General features: G+C 59.0%; 1 protein-coding gene across 2 annotated transcripts in view; it reads right to left on the bottom strand.

Moving 5' to 3' along the window:
• The window catches only part of KIF21B (kinesin family member 21B), a 62846-nt gene extending 54767 nt beyond the window's left edge, over positions 1–8079 (bottom strand). For both annotated transcript variants that reach the window (XM_075910516.1, XM_075910517.1), the window contains exon 1: positions 7824–8079. In XM_075910516.1, coding sequence (XP_075766631.1) covers positions 7824–7864 — 41 coding nt within the window. In that variant the 5' untranslated portion in view covers positions 7865–8079. The remainder of the gene's footprint in view (positions 1–7823) is intronic.
• Between the last annotated feature and the right edge of the window lie 11662 nt (positions 8080–19741).

Raw genomic sequence — 19741 nt, 5'->3', positions numbered from 1 at the left:
AAGAGAAGGACATGCCTATTTCACACATGGCTGGTCTGTGGAACTCACTGCCACAAGATTTCACTGAGCCCAAGAGCATCGTGGGAGTCACAGCAGGCAGGCGTTCTACCGACAGCGAGACCCACTGGGGTTCTAGTGAGGATTGAAGAGGCGGGAGATGCTGCCCCATGGCATGACCCAGACCCCCCCCCCACCACCACAGTCATCTCGCTGGGCTTCCACCAGTGCCCACGCTAACACTCCCAGCCCTCGCCAGCTACAGGCTCAGAGCAGGCACTTTCCTTTGGCAACCCACCGGGGCCTGGCTCTGAGCAGGGTCCCAGCCTGCCAGCCCTTGGGCAGGGCTACAAGCACTCGCGCAGAAAGAGGCTTTGCCCACACGTCAGGGTTAACCCCCTCGGGCGCCCGCTTCCACCACGGCCCCAGTTTAACACTCCGGGCACTGGCATGGGGCCGTGTCAGACTGGTCGGGGCCAGCTCTTCCAACCGGCCACTCTCCAGGTGCCAGCATCTGCAGTGAGAACAAAGACCAGGGGCCGGGCCGGTGGGCTGCGAGAGGCAGGCGCACACGGGAGACCTGAGCTGCTCTCTCTGGAGACACGTCTCTCCAGCCCACTGCCCCGGGTGAGTGGCAAACTCGAGCCATGGCCAGCCCCTTCGGCTGAGGAGGGGGGCAGCTGGCAGGGCCTGTGGGAATTAGACGCTCAGTCCGGCCGAGAGCCATCCAGCAGCCCGGCTGGGCTCCGCAGCGTGCTCAGAAGAGCGCCGGAGGGCTGGAGGTTGCAGGGTTTAAATAAACTTGAAATCTGACTCGACTTCCTTCCCCAATTTCACAAGCTCCATTTCCTGGCCCTTCTCGGGCGCGCTCGGCTGCTGCAGGAAACGCAGGGCTACAGGCTTCAGGGGCACGTTGGCTCCTTTTACATTTGAAACAGTCTTGGGAGCCCAACACAGACGCTTGTGTGACGAGCTGCTCCCCCCCCCCCGCCCCCAAAGCCAGTCTAGGAGGGCCAGCATTGCCCGCTCAAACCCAGGCACACAAAGAAACAGCCCCCAGCAGGCTCCATCACACCCGGCCCGCCCCCTTGGGAATCTGCTTCTTTGACCTGGGAGCATCCTCTAGGGACACAAACAAGCCTGCCCGACCGTAGGAGAATGCCGGGGTCTGCTCCCATAATCAGCCACAGCATAACCCAGTGCTGAGGGCAAGCTCCTGAGGGTTTGCTGATAACAAGGGCAGAACCAGCTGGGGGCTCGGCCCCTTGGGGCCGGGCAAACGGGAGATGTCCTCCTCTACAGTCAGCAAGTCTCCTAGACTGGAGAACAGGAAACCTACAGTGCTCACTGCCTAGCTCCTTGCAAAGTCACTTAACTTACAACCCTCACAGCACGAAGGTCGCTGAGAAGGAAAAACTGCAAGGGTTGCATCCTCTTCCCCCAGGCCAGACAGCTGTATTTAACTGTCGGGAATAAAGTCTTCAGCCCAGTCTATGAGCACTATTACACTGTTGAACTAACAGTGTGATTTTAAACTGGTTCGGTTAAGCCAGTGCAAACCCCAAGGAGGGCAAGCTAGTTTTGGCACAGTTTAGTCTCCATTTTAACTCGTGTCATCAATCCAAACAAGGCAGACATCAAATTAAGAGCATGCACACAGGGATTTGCACCCCTTTAACTAAATCTTGCTTGGAAACTGGCTAAACAAGATCAGGTTTATATTTAAACAAGGCCTCACCTTTTCTTTTCCTGCCAGAGGTCTTCTTGGAAGACCAGAGAACTGGAGTGGAAGCTCTCGCTGCCCTTTACTGAAAGAGCCTCGAGTTAAATATTTAACGAAGGGTTTTTTCCCCCCATCTGATTGTCAGGTGTTTGAGTTAAAGACCAGACGCTCAGAACAGTCCAACTGTCGTGTGAATCCATCGATGTGATTTATGCTGGTGCAGTTTGCCCTGGTTTGAAAAGCTGGTGTAAACTGTCTATATTGGGACTTTGCGCCAGGCATGTGTACTTCACTGGCTGAAAATCCAGTGTAAGGTTTTATTTAGTCCTAGCTTTTCTCTTGGCACTGTTTCATGGCCTGCACTTAGAAACTTTAGATGAGGGGTGGGGAACTTAAGGCCCTGGGAATGTGGCCCCCGAGGCTCATGGCCCCCCGCCCCAGCATTGAGGAGCCCATGCCGGAGCTCCAGCCCCCTCCCTTCCCCCCACTTCTCACCTGTGTGTGGCTTCTGGCTAATTTTTCTGTAGGTCAACGGCTCCTAACCCAAGAAAGGGTCCCCACCCCTGCATTAGATACCAATAAATGCTCTTGCCAGCAGATTGCAATGTAGCTAATTTTTAGAGTCCAGAACCCTCACACAGAAGGAGACTGCTCCCTAAGCCAGCCAGGCACAATCCACCCCACCCCACCGTTCTCTAGGCTCCCAGTGCTGGGCCCAGACTGCAGACTTCCCTAGCGCTCCTTAACCTGCCAGCTGGAGCAAAACCAACCCCCTGACGTTTCAAGTGGCAGCTTCCATTGTTAACAGCATTTTCAACCCGGCACGCTCGGGTTGACGCTCCTTGGGATTGGTGGCCTCACAAATCTAGCTGTTCTGCAGTCTTCCAGTGGGGAGAGAGAGCCTGACTCGGGACAGTAAAGGAAGTAGGAAAAAAGTCAATAAAACAAAAATAGCATCTTCTAGGCCTTCCTCTTGCTGTGTGTCATTCGCTGAATTCAAAAAGGGACCTAAATCCTATGGTTTGCTTACTCCTCTACCTTCCATTTTCCAGGACTGGCCTGGCTCCATCTCGGCAGCACAACCCCAGCCTTGGGCATTTCGAAAGGAAGGGGCGGGGTTGCTTGTGTTATCACTAGAGGAGATGAAAAGGGCATCTGGATGAGCTGGGTAGGCTCATCTGCATAAATAGATGCCAGTTACATCACTGCCTGTCCTACCCGCCAGCACACCTTGCTGGCAGGCCTTGGAGCATTCTGCCGGTTCACCGGCACGCCTGGATTTTGCTTTGATGTACAAAGCGCATCAGTGTGACGGACCCGTCTCTCTCCCTGGTGCTTCTGCAGACTCAGATCTTTGACCAAGGATCAGGTGTTGGAGGATTTGAAGGGGTTTGCTGCATTTATGCACAGGGCTCCCTCCCACCCCCACCTACGCCTCGAAAACTCAATTCTGTGGGTCTGGACTTTCCAGGCAGGTGCAGACGCCGGTTCTATGCAGGCCCAGCCAGACATCCTAGCCTGGCAGACCCAGCAGGGCCAGTCTGCAAAGCCCTTTACTCCCCGTTGGCTACGGCACACATTGTCCTGAGCAACTGCTCCCCAGGGGGCATAACAGGAGAATAGCCTGGTCCTAAGCACAAGCAGGAACTAGGAGTTGCCCCCTCGGGTGCTGCTCCCTCCCCCACCTGGCGATTACAGGTCAATAACCCTCGTTTGAAAGCTGAGGGGTTGTTCAATTGCTCAGATTGCCCCCTCCCAATATTTGCCACTTCAGTCACAGTGACAAACAGCAGCCCCATCACCAAGTCCCTCCTCTGAATGCAGAGGATGCACCCCCATCCCCCAATGCACGCAGCCCCTGCTGTGTCCACAATGGCGGCCACAGGGAGGCAGCGTGCTTGCAAGAGCACAGCCCGGAGGGCCAGATAAGCCCCTCCACAGCTCTGTGGCACCAGGATCCCCGGGAGCTGGGAGGCCCACGTGGCACAGCAGACGTAGATCCCTGTGCATTCCAGGCCAGGTGGGGCTGAGTGCTCACCTACAAGCCCTGGAGGCCGTGGCCTTGCCCACGCTCACGCTGAAAGGCCACGGAGGCACTTGGATGGGATGCTGGTCACACCACTCCCTGGTAGCTATGAAACTGACCTGACTTAATTGCACCAGTCTGATGAGCCCTCAGCTGACATTGCGTTCATGGGCTAAGGGCGAGGGTAGAAGGCCAGTGCTCCCCATAAGCTGAGCACTCGGGCAGCTACCCAAGAGAGCATCCAATGCTGCCCAGCTGATTAGCAGAGCGCCCACACCCAGCAGCTTGTGTTTCTACTGGTGGTGCACATCTGCACATGCTTCAGCGCACAGAACAAAAGTTATTCCACACACAGATGGAAAAAAGGTGAGGGAACTTTGGGTAGAACTCCCTTTCCTTCCTTCCCCTGCCAAAGGCTTTTTAAAGCCTTCCGCTTCTCTGCTTCCCAGGGAGCCAGAACCCCCCAGATAGGATCATGCTGCAGAGCTGTGACTGCCCACCCCTGCGTATGCAGGCATCCACTCACGCACAGGAGGGAACGTGCGCCCCAGGCATGCGAGGGTCCATGGGTTGGGCAAGAGATTTAGCATCATTGCAAGGGCTGTCATCCCACTGTCTGATTGACAGCGGACAAACCACTCACCCGGGGCAGAGTCCTTAGTGTCTGTCTGGCTCTTTGCAGATTTCCAAGTGCCCAGCACGCTCAGACCTGGGTTCACAGGAGAGTCGGATGGGCAGCGCGCACCCACACGCGCACACGCACACACACACATGCACACACGTCCTGCCTCTGTTGGTATCAGCCCAGGCAGCTAGGACTGGCCATGGCGGGTGTTTGGGAACCGCTGTGTACCGCTCCAGGCCCCTGCGGCTGGGCACCAGCCCTGCCCTGCCGGCCCACTGGCCTCCTTCTCACTGTTTGTTTTAAATCCCCTCCTTTGTCCTGCCAAGTCTTCTTCAGCTTCCACTGCGTGCACCCCCCCAGACAGACAGAGCCCCCCCCGGCCAGCTTTCATTGGCCAGGCCAGCTGCAAACCACCTCGCCCCTGCACCTGGATCTGGAGTCAGAAGAGGCTCCCCTCTGAAGACAATGGAGCACAGGGCAGGTTTGGTGAGGCTCAGACCGACACCCCACAGAGCTCACCCCCGCTTTCCCGTTGCTGGATCATGCTCCCTCCCAGCTCAGCCTCAGTCAAACACCGAGGCCCCCGCTGCTCTCCAGAGCACGCGCACCAGACTCCGAGATCCTCCCTCCCTCCCTCCCGGCCCTTCTGCACACTCCTGGGTTGCCAAGGGGCTTCAAATCCCCTCGCCAGCCAGAGAATGAAAATAACCCTCTTGTAGTCCCAGGCGAAAGGGGATTAGCTGGGCACAGCCCGCAGGACTCCTCCCCCAGACTTCAGCTCCCCTTTCTCCTCTGACCGGGGGAGCCCTCAGCTGCCCAGACTGGGGGCCTTTGTTAGAGGATCTGCCTGAACAAAATGCAAGAGGAGTGACGGGGGGCGTGTCTCCGGCCAGTGGGAAACCTCTCGGCTCGGGAGCACGCCGAGCCGGGTGCCAGTGCAAACCCAGGGGAGACCATTTCAACCAGCAGAGCTCCCACCGCAGACAAAGAGCCCAAGCTGCCCCCCAGCCTGGCATCAGCGCCTTGCCTGCTCCAGTGATGGGGCTCCCAGCGAGCCAGCACAGCACTTCACATTTACACCAGCTGAAGCCAGATCAGAACCAGGTCACCGGGTTCAGGGAAGAGTCTCCTCCAGGTTAAGGGCAGGGATGTGGGTGGGCTGGGCGGCTCCTGGTGATGCCACTTCTATCACACACACACCCTGCTTCACGCGCTGCGCTGAAAATTGTCTCTTGCATCACCAGTCTAGGGCTAGCCGCCAGCCCTCTCCCCACAGGGCCTGCCACCCTCCCCAAGGGCAGATCTCTCCCCATCACACAGGGCAAGGGAAAACACAGAGGTGACCCTGATAACCGATACCAAACGTACAGGCTGCTGTGCCCAGTCTACATGACCTGGCCCAGAGTCAAACCCAAGTCAGCTGGACCCCATGTCAGAGAATTCCTACAGAGGCCAAAGCCACAGAACCACCAGGCTTAAATAACAGGCCCCCTTAGATGCCCCAAACACTCGGCTCTCAGTGCAGGGCGCTGGGGCTCTAAGAGGGCCCAGACAGGGAGACCCAGCGGCCACGCTCCCCGGTTTGGTAGCCACTCAGCATAGGGCAGGGCAGGTGGTCACCTCTGTGCAGACAGAGCTGAAGGGGAAGTGCTGCCCGGAGCCACAAGCCAGAGCTTGTCCTGCAGGCCAGGCCAGCGGCTCAGTCTGCCAAGGACTCGCTTGCTCCCCTCCCACCTGCTCCATGCTGGTCTCTCAGTTCTCCAGAAGGTGCATCTACACCATGGGGACTCCCCTCCCGCACCCAGCTCTGCTCTCTTGTTCAGGAGCAGCAGTGAAAGTGACAGACAGCTCCAGGATCCTAGCGGCTGTGCTCAGAATACACCCAGCCTAGTGCGGCTTTAACAAAGAGCCCCCGAATTAGACCAGGAGGGCTCTGCAGTCCCTGGGGCTCAAGGCCAATTCCTCGCTAGAAACCCTGCCAGTTGCTCCCCGAACGCCCCGTACACCCTCTGGCCAGCGAGAGCCACCCAGCACGGTGCACAATAATCCCAAACGGCAGAGCTGTCCCCGTATTGTTCCGGAGCCAGGAAGCACAAAGGAGGAGGCTGAGATGATGGTCTGTCTCGGACCTTCCCACGGCAGCAGGAGCCTCACACCTTCAGGAGCACAAAGGGGCTGCTGCAGCCCCCAACTGCCTTAGAGCACACACAAAATGGCCCTGAAACAGGAACATCTGATGAGTGGGAGCTGCAAAGCAGAATCCCACGGGGAGGGCTGAAGGTCCAGCTGTAGAGCCGTGCAACAAAGACATGGGGCAGGGCCCCTCGCCCCCGAACGCGGCTCAGACCCAGGACAGAGGCAAGCCCTGGTTACCCCAGATGAACACCAACGGACTACAAAGAGCAGCAGCTATTGCCAAACAAAACAAAGAGGCATCGCCCCCGCCCCCCAACTGTCAGGCCAGGAAATGGATCTTTGGTGGATGGAGATCAAGGGGGTCAAACGGACATCTCTTTCCTGGTGCAACCACAGGCTTTGTTTGGCTGCACAAATACGAGGCCGAGAGCCCGGCGCACCGAGGCCGAGAGGAAACCCAGAGCAGCGCGAGGCTGGTGCGCGGAGTACAGGATTTCCTCGCCGTTATCTGTTCGAGCTGTCAGTGCTGCTGTGCTCAGGGAGCCAGGCTGAGCAGCGCCTGCTCGCGCCGAAGGCAGAACAGTGTTGACCTGTGCCTAAGAGACATAGAGTCCCATGCAAGGGACACGCAGCCAGGGCGCAACCCACCCCTCCCATCTGCGTACGCCTAGGCACCAGGGACAACTCGCCCCAGGCCAGGTGCCCCACAGGGCTCTGTGCCTGCCTAGGCACCCCACAGCACGCAGGCAAGGCGCCCCACAGGGCTCTGTGCCTGCCTAGGCACCCCACAGCACGCAGGCCAGGCGCCCCACAGGGCTCTGTGCCCGCCTAGGCACCCCACAGCACGCAGGCCAGGCGCCCCACAGGGCTCTGTGCCCGCCTAGGCACCCCACAGCACGCAGGCCAGGCGCCCCACAGGGCTCTGTGCCCGCCTAGGCACCCCACAGCACGCAGGCCAGGCGCCCCACAGGGCTCTGTGCCCGCCTAGGCACCCCACAGCACGCAGGCCAGGCGCCCCACAGGGCTCTGTGCCCGCCTAGGCACCCCACAGCACGCAGGCCAGGCGCCCCACAGGGCTCTGTGCCCGCCTAGGCACCCCACAGCACGCAGGCCAGGCGCCCCACAGGGCTCTGTGCCCGCCTAGGCACCCCACAGCACGCAAGCCCGGCGCCCCACGCGGATCTGCACCCCCATGCGCTCACCCCCAGATTTTCCATCCGTTTCACGCCCAGGAAAGCCCAGCAGGAGGCGGAAGAGGGCAAGCCGGAGGGGACGCAGCAACACAAGGCACCTTTGTCTGCCCCCCAGCCCCTTACCTCACCGCCACCTGGACGCAGCAGTCCCCGTGGCTCGCCATGCCCGCGGCCGGTCAGCGCCCCCGCCGCGGCGCGCTCTGCACCGGGCGCTGCAGCTGCTGGGAGGCGCGGCGGGGCGGGGGGTCCCGGGGCCAGAGCAGCCCCTGCGGGGCGGGGGGCGGGCCGGGCGGGGGCGCGCTCATGCTGAGCGGGGCGGCGCGGGGCGCTGCTGCATCCGCCGCGCGGAGAGATGCTGAGCGCGCCGGGCGAGCGCCGCAGCCGGGCTGACAAGCGGGGCCGCCCCGCCCGCTGCGGAGCGCGGCTCCCGACCAATCGGCGCCGGGGGGCGGGGCGGCGCCGGGCCGGGTGTGACTCCGCCCGGGTCCAAGCTGCTCCCTGGGCGCTAGGCGGGGTGCGAGGCCCCGGCAAGGACGCGTGGCGGGGCCCCGGGCTTAGGATGCGAGCGGGGGGAGGGGTGCGGGGTGTGCAGGAGCGGCTGGGGATTGGGGGGCAGGGGTGGGGAGGGGGGCAGGGTTAGGGTTGTGACCCATGGCAGGGGATTGGGGGGCAGAGGTGTAGGAGGGGGTGCAGGGTTTGGGTTGTGACCCATGGCTGGGGATTGGGGGGCAGGGGTGGGGAGGGGGGCAGGGTTTGGGTTGTGACCCATGGCAGGGGATTGGGGGGCAGAGGTGTAGGAGGGGGTGCAGGGTTTGGGTTGTGACCCATGGCAGGGGATTGGGGGGGCAGAGGTGTAGGAGGGGTGCAGGGTTTGGGTTGTGACCCATGGCAGGGGATTGGGGGGCAGAGGTGTAGGAGGGGGTGCAGGGTTTGGGTTGTGACCCATGGCAGAGGATTGGGGGGCAGGGCTGGGGGCAGGGGGGCAGGAGGGGATGCAGGGTTTGGGTTGCGACCCATGGCAGGAGATTGGAGGGCAGGGATGTAAGAGGGGGGGCAGAGTTTGGGTTGTGACCCATGGCAGGGGGTTGAGGGGCAGGACTGTAGGAGGGGATGCAGGGTTTGGGTTGTGACCCATGGCAGGGGATTGGGGGGCAGGGCCTGGGGGCAGGGGTGTGGGAGGGGGTGCAGGGTTTGGGTTGCGACCCATGGCAGGGGATTGGGGGCAGGGGTGTAGGAGGGGGGGCAGGGTTTGGGTTGCGACCCAGCGCAGGGAGTTGGGGTGCGGGAGAGGGTGGGGTACCAGGTGCAGGTTCTGGCCAGGAGATGCTCACCGTAGCGGTTTTGTGGGGGCCCACAGAGACATCCCCATCAGTCCTATGGATGGGATGGTCCTTCAGACTGAGACTAGCCCACAAAGCTCTGGGCAGCCTGGAGGATTATCTAGGGGTCTTGGGTCACCCCCTTCTCCCACTCGCTGTGGCTGAAGTCCTAGGATGCAGAGCAATGCAACAGCCTCCTCTGCTCTGCCCTTTCCCAGCCAGGTGGCTCTAGGAAGTGGAGTGACCTGGCCCCAGCCCACTGTGCTCCCCGGAGCGACACCGGCTTCTATGGCCCGATCCCTGCTGCTGCCCCGCGCCAGACCCCCAGTAATTCCCCCGGCCACATCACACTGGGGAAAGAAAGGGCTTTGGGGAGGGGTGCAGTGGGAGCGGGGAAGGGCAGCGGAGGCAGGAAGAAGCAGGGTGGGGCTTGTGGGACAGAGGTGAGCCACAGACAGAAGAGGTGAGGCGGGAGAAGGGGTTGAGGCAGAAGGGGGGTTGCGCTGGGCCCTGCTCCCCACTTCCCCTAGGGGTGGCCCTGAGTGGGGACCTCGAGCAGGCTCCTTGCCTGCTGCTCTCCCACACGCTGCTCAAAGCGGCCGGTTGCTGGGACCTGCCTGTGTGTCTCTGTGCCATGCACCCCACCCCGGCGCAGCTGTGCCGAGAGAGGAGCCCCCCATGTGGCCCGGGAGCTGTGGCCCAGCCCTGCTGAGCTGCCTGGCCCGTCAGCTGGACTCCCCCCATGATCGGGCCTGACCCTTTTCTCCCCGGCTCTGAGTTTACCCCAAGGGAGCCCCTGCTGGTTTACACTGGGGAGAGAGGGACAGGCCCTGGGCCTGCTAGTGGGAGAGACCAGCCCCCAGGGTCACTGGAGTTGCTTACAGTAGGGTGTCTCGCTCTGCGTAGCCAGTCTCCATTCCCTCAGGGAAGCCAGAGGGCCAGGCTGGTCTCTGGTGTCAATATCTTGCCCTGTGGCTGAAACCATCCCTGCTGCTTGTCCTGCCCGGATTGTTGGTTTTGGGGTTTTTCCCAGGGGAGGGAGCCATGGGGGAGCCACCTGATCCATAGTCAGGACTCCTGCGCCCTGCCTCCCCTCTTGCTGTCTTGTGGCAGTTCCGGTCTCAGGGCCTCAGCTTCCACATCAGTAAAATGGGAACAGACTGTCTTGCTCCATCCAGGAACCCTGAGCTGGAAAGGGGTAGATACGAGTGCGGCCGTTGGTCTTACCTTTGAGGGTAATTACTAGCAATCGTGATTTCACTCCTTTCTGTGCCAAGCGGAGGGCAAGCAGAAAGCCAATACAGCATTGGCACAGGCAGGTGTGCCAGGTTTCTAACCCTGCAAATAGTGCCCCCTGCTGGGGAAATAGGGGAGAGGTGTGATGAGTGCACCTTGTAAGCCAGGTCCAGAAGCAGCGTGCTGAGCTTGTCTCTTTCCCCGACAGAAGTAGGGCCGGTAAAGGGCAGCACTAGGGATGGTAAATAGAGTTTAATCAACTCGTCGATGGATTTTCTATTGACTGGTCGATTAGTCGATAAGCAGAGGAGCCACAGCGAGGTTAGCTCCTGGTCCGGGCAGCCAGCCCTGCTGCGGCTCTGCTGCTAAGGCCAGGAGGCTCTGAATACATGTAAAGGGCTAAAATGCAGCAGGGGGGATCTTGGGAATCAGCTGGCCTGGCTCGCACTGGGCCCCCCTGCTGCACTTCTGATTTGTAAGTGCATTAAGAGCTAGCGGGCTCTTCATACATTGAAAAAGCAGAGTCACAGCGCGAGTCAGGAATCAGCTGATTCCCAGCTCGCCCCCGGGCCCTGCTATCCCCTGCCCTCTGCGGAGACCTGATTCCCAGCTCACCCCTGGCCCTGCTATCCCCTGCCCTCTGCGGAGACCTGATTCCCAGCTCACCCCCGGGCCCTGCTATCCCCTGCCCTCTGGGGAGACCTGATTCCCAGCTCGCCCCCGGGCCCTGCTATCCCCTGCCCTCTGGGGAGACCTGATTCCCAGCTCGCCCCTGGCCCTGCTATCCCCTGCCCTCTGGGGAGACCTGATTCCCAGCTCGCCCCCGGGCCCTGCTATCCCCTGCCCTCTGGGGAGACCTGATTCCCAGCTCGCCCCCGGGCCCTGCTATCCCCTGCCCTCGGTGGAGATGGTGCTGCAGAGAACCAGCTTTTAAGTCAGCTCCCCCTAGCACCAGCTCCTGCCCCCCTCCCCTCTTGTTGCCTCTGCTAGAGGCAGTAAGTGGAGGGAAAGCAGCTAGTTGACTGTCTGATAAGGTTTTGCTTATTGGCGAGTCACCTAGTCGCTTACATCCCTAATCCCTACCTGGCCTTGCTCAGGGACCAAAACAGCTACATGAGCGCTGCAAACAAACCTGGGCCGGGTCTGCTGTAGCCACAGCTGCTTGGCTGCCCCCCCTGAGAGCGGCAGTCGTGGTGCTGCTAAGGCCAAGGCCATCGCCCTGAGATCTTCCCGACTGAACGAGGGCAGGGCTTCTCTTTGATAGCACCTCTAACAGAGTGGGGAGCAGCCAGCGGCCCCTCAATTTCTGGGGGTGACCCCTGAGACGTTGCATTCACTGTTGCCCGATTCCGCTGGTTTCCGTCCACGGAGGGTTTTTCCTACTGGTGTTACTAACGTGACGTGTCGCTTGCACACTGCACGAGCCGTGTGCTCCCCGTGCATCCAGGCGCCGCGCTGCTGCAGATCCTTCGCCCCCTGCAAGCTCTAGCTGCGCACACGCTTGGAGTAAAGCAGCCCAGTCCGGGGAGACGGGCTCGGTTGCCCAGTTTGGTTCTTTCTGCAGTAGCCTCTGCTGGAGGAAGCGACACTTAACCACCTCTCTTCCTGCAGCACTTCAAGCCGGGGTCCCCCCTCCAGTGGTTGGCCTGGCCTGTGGCTGTTTAGCTGGGGAAGGTGATGGGAGCCCAGGGCCCAATCCTACCTGTGGAACAGCCACAGCAGCCGCCTAGGATCACAGCAGCTGGGATCCTAGGCTGGGCCCTAAGGAAGCTCAGCTCTGGACTGTGAGGCAGGCCTGGCATGAAGCTGGTGCTTTGAGGGTGCAGATACAGCCTGTGCCAGAGGCTCACGCTGCCCAGGCCCATGCGGGTGGGAGGAACCCTCCGTCCTGGTCACGGAGAACAACGGTAAATCGGGGAGACAAGGCCACTGGCGCCTTTTCACATACGCCTGAGCCTCTCACCTCCAGGAATCTACAGCGTCAAAAAGGGGCCCTGGCGCCTGTGAATTCCAGCCACACAGTCGTGTCCCCCCCTCCCCCCGCCAAAGGGCCTGGCAGCTCTCCCATGACACACCCGCAAGCCCCCGCCCCCTGTGGCTCATGGATTAATGGGAAACAGGCTCTTCCCCGTTAAACACTCCGCCCCCACTGGCGTCTCTGCTCTGTACAGCACACGCCCCCTTGGCATCACCAGCACCCCACGTCCAGGCACGACAGTGCTGGGGGGAGGCTCTGGACCTCACAAGAGATCGTATCCCAGCTGGGCACAAGCAGGGCTGGATCAAAGCCATGTGGGGACCGGGACCTGGCCATGCCCCCCCCCTGCCGCCCACCTCCTCCCAAAAGCAGAGTGGGGGCCTGGGCTTCCTGAGGCTGCATCTGGGACCAGCTGGCTTCCTGCTTGGCATTAGCCCCCCGCGGCGCACTCAGCAGCAAGGCTAGAGACAAGCCCAGTGACAGCCGAGAGGTTGGCGTGGCCGCACCGCTGGGGACGGGCAGAGGCAGCACCTCCGCCTGCGCCTGTTTCTCCGGCCAGGGCTGCACTTGTCTGACCGCCCCTCGCTGCAGCATCCCAGCCCCAGCCAGATTCCACCCCAGTGGGGCTCAGACCCCACCTGCCTCTGCAGCCTCTGCCCCGGGGCAGGCAAAGGAGGAGGTGTGCCGTCAGGCAGGAGGCAATCCCAGAGGGGTCCCTAGCTGGCTTCTCACAGGATGGGAGGCCTTTAAGCCATTCTAACTCCTGGGAGATGTGGAGCATCAGTGGCTTAGGCACAGCCCCTCTCCAAGCTCGCCAGGGAAGGGGCGCGGCTCTGCTCCCCGCCAACCTGCCAGCTGCTCCCCGGGCGACACCATTCTCAGAGGCATGATGGCCCCAGGCCAGCTGGTGAGCCGTGCCCGCGTGAGACCGCCCGGCGCGGAATGAACCACACACGGCTAAATCCAACAGCGAAAACAGGAGCAAGAGCAACAGCTGGAAAGATCAAAGCGCCTCTCCCCACGGCCCTGCTCCTGACCCGCTAGCTCGCCCCCGTGCGCGAGAGGGAAGCCGAGTGGGACCAGAAGGGGGGTCTGCAGGGCAGTAGCCGCACATGGGGGGTGTAGTGCTCACCCCCCACCCCAGAGGCAGCTGCATTTCGCAGGTGCTGGCTGCACACCGTGTGGCTGGGAAGCCCTGGGTGGGCCTGCTTCTTTAGCGCCCCCTCTGGCCCAAGGGGCTGCGTGTCTGGGGCCACGGCAGAGGAGGGCTCAGATCAGGCCGGAAGCCCCCCGGGGCACTCGCTCGCGCACCGTGGTGCTGAATCAGGCTGGTCACTGAGGCGTGGCAAGGAACCGGCGTCACATGGGGACCAGAACTGGCGCTGCCCCGGAGCGTTTATTAGACCCCTAGACCCAGCCCTGAGCCAGCCGGAGAGGGACCTGCCTCTGAGGGGCCTGTCCCTGGGCTGCTTGCACCCCCAACTCCCTCTGGCTTCCAACTTCAGCCTCCCTCCTGCTCTGCTTGCAGTGACCCTGGGCACTGCTCCCGCCTTGCAGAGCCAGGGCCATCGCTTGCAGAGACCCCAGGGCTTACCTCAGGCTGCCAGTCCCTAGGCCTCCCACCTTCCAGGCAACCCTGCGCCCGGTCCCCAGCCCCATTCCGGTGGAGGCCTCAGCTTGGCCCAGCTCTGATTGGAGTCGGACACGCGCCAGGGAAACACGGCAGCTCCTCCGCCCTGCTGTGCTCAGCTAAGGAGGGAGTGCGAGGAGCAGCTCGGACTCCTGGGGCCTCCTCAGCATGTGGGCTACCTCGGGGGGGAGGAGGGGGGGGGGTGAAGGTGGCCTGGCTTTGGGAGCAGCCCTCTGGCCAGTAGGAATCCTGGGGTCTCAGCCCCTCTGGAAATCAAGTGGCTGCCGTTTCAAGTTAGGCTCCCTCAGAATGGAGATCCCTACCACCCCACTCCAGGCTGCTTTCAAGAAAGTCGGCCCCTTCTGTGCCTCAGTTTCCCCACCTGGAAAACAGGACTGCCCTCGCCTGGGGGAAGAGGCATTGTGGAGTGCTGGGAAGAACAAGACAGACTCCGCCCTTACATTGGCTCCTGGAGGGGCCAGAGAGCAGCAGCAGGCTCAGGACCAGGAGGGAATGGCTAGTGAAGCATCAGCCATGTGGCCTCCTCACTCTGGGTTCTGGGATGTGCGTCTGTGGGGGAAGCTATGCTCCCAGACAGCCTTATGCAAGGAGAGGCGTTGTGGGGAACCCGGATGCTGGGCAAAGCAAGTGTGCCTCAGTGTTCAGTGTTACAGTCGCAGCAGGAGGACCCAACAAGAGCAGGGTCTCCCCCTGCCCAGTCACACTGTGCAAGACAGTCCACCCCCAAAATAACTCAGTCTCAACAGACAAAGGATGGGGAAGGGAAACTGAGGCACAGAACAGCTAAGCAACTTGTTCACTGTCACGCCAGTGGCAGAGCTGGGACTAGAACCCAGGTCTTCTGAGTCCCCATCCAATGCTGTGATCACTAGGCATCCCTGCCTCTCGGCACCCCGGTTAAACAACTGTCCTCTCCTCGGTGTTAGCTCTGGAGATGGGCACGTTGTATGCGTCTCTTTCTAGGGCACCTCTTACAGGGCTGTCTGGGCTAACTCACGCCTTGGGCACTTCGTACAGCCCAGACACCCTTCAGACTCCTAAAACTTGCCATCCCCCAAGGATCCCAAAGGAGAATTTCTCCCAGCACTAAAATGCAGCCAGGTCCCCTTGCTGCCCCCGACAGGAGGGGAAATGCTGGCGGAAGACACGCCACTAGCCCCCTTCCGCTTGAGAGAAGGGCATTACTGGTGCCCACATGCCCCCAACGTGCTGGCGGTTGTACAGACACAACCGGCAGGCTTGTGTGCCGAAGAATCAACAAGCAAGTAGGGAGCAATGAGTCAGTACTGACCAGCACCATGACAGCTGGTGCGCGGCCCTGAGGGACCAGAGAGCAAGATGACAGGGGCGTAATCAGCCCTGCTACAAGACAAAGCCCTGAATAGCGGGACCGTCCCTATAAAGTCAGGACATCCGATCGCAGCTGAGCCCAAAGCCTGCACCAGTCTCCTGTGTTATCAGCCTCCCAGCAAAGGAAGCGGGGTGCAGGACAAGTGTAGCTAAACCTTTGTATTAGTCATTTTACAATGTCTCAAGTCTTTTTTACATTGGAGTACGTCCTTCCGCATTGTTGAAACGTTGTATTAGGTCTTTTTATACCATTATAGTCCTTAGGGAATAACCAAGGTAAAGAAACTGTCGTTGTATTGGAGGTAGAATGGCTCTTACCCCTTTGACGTGAAAGTGGTTCTGTGCCAGATGAATGAGGCGTGTGTGACGGCGCGTTGGGGGTCCCCTGTCTCCTGCACCCCGAAATGGCACGAACAGACTGCACCAGCCGGTGGAATAGAGGAAGTTTATTGCCTCTCCAGGATACAGCACAGCACAGATGGAATCTGGTCACAGAGCTGGGCTAGGATGCCTCAGGCCCCCTTGAGATGGGGGAGACTGGGCCCCTAAACTCCAGCCCCTCTCCCTAGGCTGTCTCCTCCATGCTCCCAGACAGCAACTAACCAACCCTCTTCCAGCCCTGCCCCCCAGCCAGGGCAGCATCCACCTTCCTTTGTTCCTCTCCATGGGGGGTGTCTGGCCATACTGGTTTGCATAGTGACTCATCCTGTTTTGCTGGGTCGTGGTACCCACGGCAGCCAGTGGGGGTTACCCCAGAGCCAGCAGCATAGAAACCAGCCAGGTACCCCCCTACATCACAGTGTGTATGGATGAGGCGTGGGAGGCAGGCACTCTGAGGAGTGACAGTTGCAACCGTTGAAAAGGGGAAGAATAGGAGCCAAATCCAAGGACACCAAGACGTGGTCCAATGAGAGGATCATATGGACGCCCTCGGGAGTCAGAAGCAAGCACCCTCTTTGGAGCTGAATGCCGCACTGGGGATAACACCCGGAAGAAGGCGCCGTAGATCTAATGAAGAGCTAATTGACACTGCTAAGTGCAGACATTTGCACGAGAGGGAGGCTGCTCTAAATGTGGGGTGTCTTGCATGGGACCCCGGGTCTCGTCAACATTGGACCTTCGGTCTGGACTGGAAGAAGCTTGGTTCCTTCCCCTCCCACGTCTAACTCACCTGGTCAGTGAAGTTAAGGGGAGCAACGAGTTGGTAACTAAGCAACAAGACGGAGTGTGTGGGTATGTGTCTGAGGGTATTCGTATGTCATATGCATATGATGCAGTGTTGATATCGATAAAAGTGGGGGTTTGCCTTATCCCCCTGAAAAAGAGCCCAGGCAGGTCTCCAAGTACAACACAAGGAGCAGGCTTGGGGGGGAGGGTTCGGGGTGCCGTGGTGTTAATTCCAAGGGACGAATGGCCCCAGAAGGGAGGTGTGAATATGAGCCGGTCACTAAGCAGCTCAACAAGGCTTGGAGGCCAAGGCCCTCGACCCGCTTAGTCCCACGGCAAACAGGCTCGAAAGTCCACGCAAAGGCTGGGAACTATTGAGGTTCAGATCCAAACCCAAGAGCCTTCTGCTACTGCTGCGCAGGAGAAACGAGCGAATGCAGGGTGTTGCCCACAGTCACTCCGCCCCCTTAGCAGGCGGGAAAGGGCGGGCTCTGAAGCTGGTATTTCAGCGGGTTGCTGGGCTCATTCTCCCTGCTTGGACCCAGTCTGATGCAGGAGGAAGGTCGTACACCCGGGGCAATGCAGGTGTAGCGCTTTCCACCACCTCCTCAGCATGCAAGTGACAGGCGGCTACCTGGGCTGGCAGGTCAGTGTGACCCTCCCTCCTCCCACCACTCGGTCACCCAGGCTGGGCGTCACAGAATCCTACGAGAAAGGACTCAAGGGGTCAAGACCAGTCTCCTGCTCTCACAGCGGGACCGAGCACCATCTACATCAGGGGTTTCCAACGGTTTTTATACCAGGGATCGGCAAACCCGTTCACAGACTTTTGGTGGACCGGTAGCATTTTATCTGCATATTTACATTTCATTATGCAAACAATAAATATGCAAATAAAATGATACTGGTCCATCAAAAGCCCAGGCCCTCAGAGCCAGCCCTAACCCCTAGAACCTCCTACCCCTCCATACCCCTCAGCGCCAGTCACTGACCCCAGCATCCCCTTCATCCAACCTCCCCTCCCCCAGTGCTGGCCTCCTGCCCTCAGAGCCCGCAGTGCCCATCCCAAATGACTCAGTGCCTGCTCCCCACCCCTAGAAGCCCCCCTCCTAGATCCTCAGTGCCAGCCTCCTGTTTCCAGAGCTCCACTGCAAACCCAATTCTTTCAGTCTTTCCTCATAGCTCATGTTCTCTAGACCTTTAATCAATCTTGTTGCACTTCTCTGGACCTTCTCCAATTTCTCCACATCTTTCCTGAAATGTGGTGCCCAGAACTGGACACAATCCTCCAACTGAGGCCTAACCAGCGCAGAGTAGAGCAGAAGAATGGCTCCTCGTGTCTTGCTCACAACACTCCTGTTAATGCAGCCTAGAGTCGTGTTTGCTTTTTCTCCCCTCCCACACAGTGTCACACTGTTGATTCATATTTAGCTTGTGGTCCATTATGACCCCTAGATCCCTTTTTGCAGGACTCCTTCCTAGACAACCACTTCCCATTCTGTATGTGTGAAACGGATTGTTCCTTCCTAAGTGGAGCACTTTGCATTTGTCCTTATTGAACTTTGTCCTCTTCACCTCAGACCATTTCTCTAGTTTGACCAAATCATTTTGAATTATGACCCTATCCTCCAAAGCACCTGAAACCCCTCCCAGCTTCATATAGTCTGCAAACTTTATAAGCATCCTCTCTATGTCATCATCTAAATTGTTGATAAAGATATTCAACAGAACCGGTCCCAAAACTGATCCTCCTGGAATCCCACTTTCTTCTGCCCTTCCAGCATGACTACTACTCTCTGAGAACAGTTAGCCAACCAGTTATCCACACACCTTATAATAGCCCCATCTAAGTTGTATTTCCCTAGTTTATTGATAAAAAGGTCATGCAAGACTGTACCAAATGCTTAACTAAATCTAGGTATACAACATCTACCTCTTTCCCCTTATCCACAAAGCTATCAAAGAAATCTATCAGATAGATTTGACACTTATTCTTAATAAATCCATGCTGGCTCTTACCTATCACCTTATTATCTTCCAGGTGTTTGCAGATGGATTCCTTAATTATTTGCTCCATTATCTTTCCTGGCACAGAAGTTAAACTGACTGGTCTGTAGTTACCTGGGTTGTTCTTATTTCCCTTGGTATAGCTGGGTGCTATCTTTGCCCTTTTCCAGTCTTCTGGAATCTCTCCTGAGTTCCATGACTTTTCAAAGATGATGGCTAAAGGCTCAGATCCCTCCTCTATCAGCCCCTTGAGTATTCTAGGATGCATTTCATCAGGCCCTGGTAACTTGACGACATTTAACTTTTATTTTAACTTCTGAGCCTACCTCCTTTTTGCCAGCATTCACAATTGTGGGCATCCAATCACCACCAACCTTCTTGGTGAAAACCGACACAAAGACTTCTGCCATTTCCACGTGTTCTATTATTATTTTTCTCTCTTCACTGAGGGATGGGCCTGCCCTGCTCTTGATCTTTCTCTTGCTTCTAATGCATTTGTAGAATGTTTTCTTGTTACCTGTTATGTCTCCAGCTAGATTGGGCTCATTTTGTGTCCTCTGGCTGTTCGGGTCAGGTCCATCTCCTTTGCTGGGTTTGCACCGGCAGGGCAGAGCTGTGCTGATGCTTTTGGCTGTGCTGATGCTCTTGGATCAGGTAAAAAGCTGAGAGATAGAGGACAGAAGGAAGAGGGGGAAGAAAGAAACACACAAGGAAGGGGAAAGTCGAGCAGGCTCTCACTTGCCTTAGATGTGGTCTCTGCTGGTCCACAGGTGCTGGGACTAAGGATGCGGGGTGGGGGGTGTGACGTAGTGGGGGTACTTGCTGGGCTGTGGTGACCTCTGCTGTCTGGAGCAAGACCCAGCAGGGAAAACCTTATTATGCAAAGGTGACTCCATACCGGTTGAACCAGCCAACCCCTCATGGGGAGAAACAAAGGAAGGTGGATGCTGCCCTGGCTGGGGGCAGGGCTGGAAGAGGGGGAGTTAGTTCCTGGCTGGAAAGCAGGGGAGAAGGAACTGGGGAGGGGGCTGGGATTCCCCCATCTCAAGGGGGGCACTGAGGCCTCTTAGCCCCCAGTTCCTGTAACCAGATTACATCTGTTCCTGGAGGAGCAATAAACCACCCTAAGGATGCGGGGTGGGGGGGGGGGGCTGCAGCACCCTCTGGCTGGATGTGGTTTCCGTTCTGTCCAGGGTTTGCAGTCTGGTTCAATGGCTCTCCGCACCCCCACCATACAAATTGTTCCCGCCCCCGTGCTGCTGCGGATGTTCCCAGCAGAGCAGGGTGTCTGTGGTCTCGGTTATACTACGAGATCTCCCGCCACAAGGGTGGC

Source organism: Pelodiscus sinensis, chromosome 27, assembly GCF_049634645.1.
Source record: "Pelodiscus sinensis isolate JC-2024 chromosome 27, ASM4963464v1, whole genome shotgun sequence".
Lineage (NCBI taxonomy): Eukaryota > Metazoa > Chordata > Testudines > Trionychidae > Pelodiscus > Pelodiscus sinensis.
This window is presented reverse-complemented; position numbering and strand designations above follow the sequence as displayed.